Below are 6,000 nucleotides of genomic sequence, written 5' to 3' on the forward strand. Positions count from 1 at the left end.
GTCTACGTATGTAAGACTCCATGACTTGGTGTTCTGCAGCCAAAGCCCAGGTACGGTGTGATGATAATATTAGGGCTGCTTTCAGTAGTCCTGGGAAAAAGGACATTTTACACTGTCCAGGAAACCCATGGCTCACAAACCCGGCTGGTCATCCGAATCAGAGGGTGGGGAAGGGGAAGGAGGCTTTTGAATAGTACGGATTTTTGAATTGTCATCTTCAAGAGAGGAGATGGGCAGTGTATATTTTAAACTGGTTCTCTGTGGGATTTGGATCTGTATTTAGGCTACACTAAGAGAACGCATGAGGGTTCCCCTGAAGCCTGGGACCCTGGTGACCCCTGTCCAGCCCCTCCCTGGGTCATTGTCTTTCTGTGCTTTTGTTTTCTATCTTGCTGAAAAAATGGAGAGTTCCTAGAACCAAAATAATTAATAATAATAACTAATAATAATAACAGTGGCTCATATTTTGCATAGAGAAAGCTGGCTTCAGGTACTTTTCTCAGTTTTGTCATGGTTACAAGAGTTATGCATTTCTGCCTGACTCTGGAAAGCTCCATGACCTCACCCCATGACCACCAATTCCATCCTTACGATTCCAAGATCCTAGGAGTCTACAATATTACTCAGGCTTCCATAATTCCGTATGTTGGGAGTAGGGGCAGCAAGTCGGGGGTCCACTGGCCGGACCTAGACTGCAGATATGCTTCATGGGCTTGCACAGGGTTCTACGTGTGAATTAGAGGCCAATAATAAACATGAGGCATTTTCACGTAAAAATCCAGATTTCTAGAGTCTCCTGAAACATCAGGTGTGGCTATGTGGGTTCCACTTACAGCTGACCCTTGAACAACACGGGTTAAAACTGTGCAGGTCCCCTTATACACACATTTTCCCCAATAAATACAGCACAGCCCTGTCAGTGTACTTTCTCTTCCTTGTGATTTTCTTAATAACATTTTCTCTCCTCTAGCTTACCTTATTGTAACAATATAGCACATAATACAAGTAACATACAAAATATGGGTTAATTGACTGTTGATGTTATCGGTGAGGCTTCCAGTCAACAGAACGTTATTAGCAGTTAAGTTTTGGGGAAGTCGAAAGTTATACGTGGACTTTCAAGTGTGCGGGGGTGGGGGGGGGCTAACCCCCCCCCCCATGGTTCAGGGGTCAGCTACTCAGAGAGCAGCCACCAGGGAAGCTGTGGACAGGGTGCCCTCTGTAGGTGGGACAGGGTGAGCTCTTCACCACAGTCTCCACCACTCCCTATCACTCGCTCCCTGACCCAGAGGCAAAGGGTCCGCTGCCAATTTAGCATCTTATACTCCGCTCATCGCCCTTGTTTATGTACTTGGTTGGCCTCTGTAGGAAACTGGGTTTGAGACTCTGGTCTAAGTTCATCTGATTCTACAGTCATAGCCCTATAGCTCTGTGTGTCTGAAAGACTGATTCTAAAATCCCATTCCCCTGTGTTTAAAGAATTGGCATGTCTGAAATCCATTGTCTCTCAGCTAGGATCTGCTCTAGCCGTCTAGAAGTTCTGTCTTGACTCCTAGCTGAGCCCTGTCACAGAGACCCTCCTGTGGCAATGAGGCCAGCAGGGGTGCCTCTGCTGAGAGGGTCGCTGGGAGATGGGGAAGCGAAGGAAGGGACGCAGGAGGCCCCCAGTTGCATCTCCTCTGCCCCCTCCCGTCCCACCTCCAGTGTGGTCTCGGAACAGCAAGCCCGTGCACACCACCATCCTGAACCCCCATATCCACCTGATGGGCGACGAGTCGGCCTGCATCGCCTATATCCGCATCACGCAGTACCTGGATGCGGGCGGCATCCCCCGCACGGCCCAGTCGGAGGAGACCCGCGTCTGGCACCGCCGGGATGGCAAATGGCAGATCGTCCACTTCCACAGATCTGGGGCGCCCTCCGTCCTGCCCCAGTAAGAGCCCCTTCTTCCTGCCCTCTGTCATCTGGGACGGTCTAAAGGAATGGGGTGGCGTCAGTCTGGAGGGGGCCATGCTGGGGAACTTGGCTGCTCGAAGGCCATGGGGTGGGGGCTGGAGGACCACAGGGAGCAGACCAGACCTGCAGGTTCCCTGGGGGGTGGGGGAAGCTAGGTGGGACCTGAGGAAAACAGGACACCCTCAGAAGCAACCACATCACCCACCGCACATACCGTTTCTTACAGTTGAAGGACCAGGCTGGGGGCCCTGTACCGCAGAGATTTACTCTTCGTTCATGGAATGTGGCTGCTGGTTCTCCCACTTGGATTTTGCTGGAACTCCCCCAATCACATCACCCCACTACCACCATCATCACCATCACCGTCACACCTGCATCAAGAAAACCTGCCTGCTCACAAAAGCTATCACGACTTCTGAGCAAATGGCACATCTCCCTGCCACCACCTGTCACTCTCGCTCTGCGTCCCCTGCCAGGGCGGGGTTTCCTGAGGCCTGGGTGCCCTGGGTGCCCTGGCTGCTGGCTCTGAGGACTCCCCGTCCTGGCTATCTTCTTGGCCTGGTCTTGCCTTGGCTGTAGGCCAGAATGCCCAGCTGTGTGTCCCCCAGGGGCCGAGGAGAGCGAGGCACGGAATCAGGAGGAATGTGGCACCCGCCCCCCATCTCCCTGTCTCTCCCTTCCAGGGTCCCTCCAGCCCCATGAGCCAGCCTCCCCTGTGGGAGAGGGTGAGAGAGGAGCAGATGCCAGGAGCCCCCACTTCACACTGCCTCCCCAGCTCTTCTCCCATCCTGCCCCGTCCTCCTGTCCGTGCGGACCCTTCCCCCTCGGTGCGTGGAGCGCGATCCTCTCAGGGTGCCCCCACTCTTTCCTTCCGCCTTCAGCTGATGTTTACCTCCCACAGTAACGCCCATTCCACCCTTCCGTCCGTCCTGGAGAATTCCAGCTTCATCACATCGGAGGGAGAGAATCTGATTGCTTTTGGGGGGCAAAGAAGGCGACGTTTAGGTACCACTTCTCCTTGGACCGCATGCCTTTTATAGCCAGACTTCTGTGTGTTTCGTAAACGGATTTTGCGTTCCTGGATATTTATGTAATAACTAAACCTCTCAAATTATTGTGAGGAGGGTCGGGTCAGGTTGGGAAGGGAGGTGGGAAGAGGGGTGAGGGGTAGGTTTTTTCTGTTCTAGGTCTTCTTTTTTTTTTCCTTTTTTTTTTTTTTTTTGTTTTTTTGTTTTTTAATGTCATCTCTGAGATGCACTCTGTCACCTGTGGTTATCTGGGGCCGAGATGGACTCAGCCCTGGGTGGGGGAAGAGCCTCGCTGACATTTTGGTCCCAAGGTTCCTTTCAGGACTGTAGAAACACCAGATGTTAGTGCTGAAAGACAGCAAATCAGGGCAGAGAGAGTGGGGGAGGTTGTCAGGACAGAAATATCTTTTTTTTTTTTTTTTTTTTTGCTTGCCTCCCAAACTGAGGTTCCTACTAGGACGCTTCCCAGCTTCCCAGGATTTCATCCCACCACATCTGTGTGTGCTCCCCCAGCTCCCCCTAGTCTTTGGGGGTTCACGAGCATGTGTCTTCATTGCCTCTCCCCTCCATCAACTGCTGTTCCAAGCAGAGCACTGGTATTTCTCCTCTTCACGCCTCATCCTGCAGCCGTGGGTTCGAATCTCTTTCTTTTCCTTCTCTTTCCCTCTTCCCTGGGACTGACTCTGGCGTGGAATGCCTTGGCTCATCACTAGATCTACTGTCTGCACTGTTTTCTTTGCATGACTTTATATGCAGTAAGTATGTTCAAAAAAAAAAAAAAAGAAAAGAAGAAAAACACTCAGCAAAACCAATCTACATGTTTTGGACAAAAAAAAAAAATAGAGGTTGTATTCTCAGTGTCCGACTCGGAATTATGTTGCCGCCTCTCTGTGCTTTTTGGCCTCTGTGTGGCCGTGTTGCCAGCATGAGATACTGTCCCCTCTGGAGGATTTTAGGGGAGGAAGAGCCGCATCCCCAGGGATTTGGAGGAGGTTCTGGTTCCCCAGAACCTCTGGGGAGCCCTGGGTGTTGGCTGGAGGACTGGTGGGGATGTTCGATCCAGGACTTTCTGAGTTTTCCCTGATCATGAGAGGTCTGCTGGGCCCTTTTCTCAACAGCTGCTGTCCTGGGGACAGGCGAGGCAGGCTGGGCTGGGGCTGCAGGCCAGGAAAGAGGCTGCCTGGGCTTCCTGCTCTCCAAATTGGTTGATCGCTGGCCTCTATCCTTGGCAGACACCCTGCTGCCGAGGCCCAGGGGGCAGGCACTTGGCCCGCCCCAGGTCCAGAGGGCTTCCCAGTAAGGCCCAGTGATCCCAGAGTCCCAGCGGCAAAACCGCCTGCCTCCCTCGTGAGCTGCCGGCTCACACAGCAACCCCCAAGCCCCAGGTGAGGGTGCGGCCTTCACAGGGGATGCTGCATTACCAAGACCAAGTCTGGTCCCTTTCTCAGCCTCAGTTTCCCCATCAGTTAAAGGGTTAAATATTCCCGCCCAGTCTATGTTGCAGGGCTGATGGGGGATCCAACAGGACGGTGAAGTGAAGCCCAATATACCTGTGAGAACTGACAGGGTTAGTCACTGGCTGGACTCCTGCTTCGTTCTGGGACTGGCCAGCCCCCCTCCATGCCCCCACCTGCCCCTCATTCCCCTCTTTGGTGCCTGTCAACTGCTTATCAGCAGTGGACTGCGGGGAAAGAGCCATGCTTTGGGGGTTAGTAGGATTCCATTCCCAGTCCTGACCAGACTTGCTGTGTGACCTCGGGCAAGTCCTTTCCCTGCTCTGGCCCTGGGTTTCTCCACCAGGCGGAACTGAGCTGAAGGACCCCAATGTCCTGATTCTTATTTGCTGACATGCTTCATGCCTCCTATCCACTGTGTCCCATTCCAAGTGCCAGAGAAATGGAGGCAGGGCCCCACCCCGGGAGGAAACGGCCCCCACGAGGAAGGCCACTCCTGTGGGTGGGTAGTCAGCCAGTGTGGAGCACAGGCGTGACCCCGAAGCAGCACGCAGGGGAGGCTGGCCGACAAGCGGCCCGGAGCCCACCCCTACCAGACAGTGAGACTCTGTTCCTCTAGAACATTCTGTAGATGCAAAAAAAATCCAGACCTAAGACCAGACCTGGGCTCCAGCATGCAAACACCTCTGTAGGAAAGCATTCCCCCAGGACCGTGCGCACCGTGGCGCTGGTCCTGGCCTCCTGTCTTCCAAGGGGAGACCCTTTGGGGGATGTGTTTGTCAGACTCCCCGTGCTGGTTTCTCTGTTACTATTTGTTTGGGGATTTGTTTCAGTTCTTTTCTTTTCTTTCTTTCTTTTTCTTTCTTCTTCTTCTTCTTTTTTTTTTTTTTAAATATGTGGCTGTGAACTTGAATGACCACTGCTCAAAACTTCTGCTATTGGGTGGGAGGGGGGAAGAAGGGGTGTCTGTTTTACTGGTGTTTTCAGTGCAATAAATAGCTACCAACTTCTGCGCACTTGCTGCTGTCTCGTCTTGGTCAAGCACCGGTGCTGGGTGTGTTTTGTTTCTTTGTTTCCTGTTCAAGATCTCGCCATTTGCAAAATAAAAGCCAAGGTCTCCATTCTGATTGGGCCAACTTGGTCTCATGCTCAAGGCTGAGCCAATTACAGTGGGATTATGTCTGCATCCTGGGCCCCAGCCTTAGAGCGGGTTGAGGCCAGCTTTCTCTCAGGCATATGAGGGGCCCTTATCCAAAGCAAGGGTGGGGGGGTGGACATGGGTTGCCACAAACAGCCAGCAACAAAGTCTCCTTCAGGGGCCCGGGGCAACGTTCATCTCCCTAGGCCTTGGTTTTCCTGTAAAATGAGAATTTGTTCCAGAAGTCCCTCCACACCTATTCTCTTCCCCTAGCCCAGCCTCACAGACAAGCCACCAGGCCTAAGGACTCCTGGAGACTGGTTCAGAGAAAGGGGTAAGGGGAGAAAGCCCTCAGTACCCACACATTATCTATGGACTGGGCCGGGGGCCTTGGGGCCAGAGAGAAGGATGCCTCCTCCATTGA

General features: G+C 52.9%; 1 protein-coding gene across 4 annotated transcripts in view; it reads left to right on the forward strand.

The window, feature by feature from the left end:
• CAMK2A (calcium/calmodulin dependent protein kinase II alpha) overlaps positions 1 to 5,454 on the forward strand; it is a 39,429-nt gene extending 33,975 nt beyond the window's left edge. For 2 of the 4 annotated variants that reach the window (XM_087867858.1, XM_087867857.1), the window contains 2 exons: positions 1,705 to 1,933; positions 2,183 to 5,454. In XM_087867858.1, the coding sequence (XP_087723984.1) occupies positions 1,705 to 1,933; positions 2,183 to 2,186 (233 nt within the window). In that variant the 3' untranslated portion in view covers positions 2,187 to 5,454. Of the gene's footprint in view, positions 1 to 1,704; positions 1,938 to 2,182 lie in introns of those variants that run through there. The other 2 variants (XM_045815289.2, XM_045815290.2) reach the window with 1 other exon arrangement.
• The last annotated feature ends 546 nt before the right edge of the window (positions 5,455 to 6,000 follow it).

Source organism: Ursus americanus, chromosome 15 (genome assembly GCF_024610735.1).
Source record: "Ursus americanus isolate L20-20 chromosome 15, mUrsAme1.1.p, whole genome shotgun sequence".
Taxonomy (NCBI): domain Eukaryota; kingdom Metazoa; phylum Chordata; class Mammalia; order Carnivora; family Ursidae; genus Ursus; species Ursus americanus.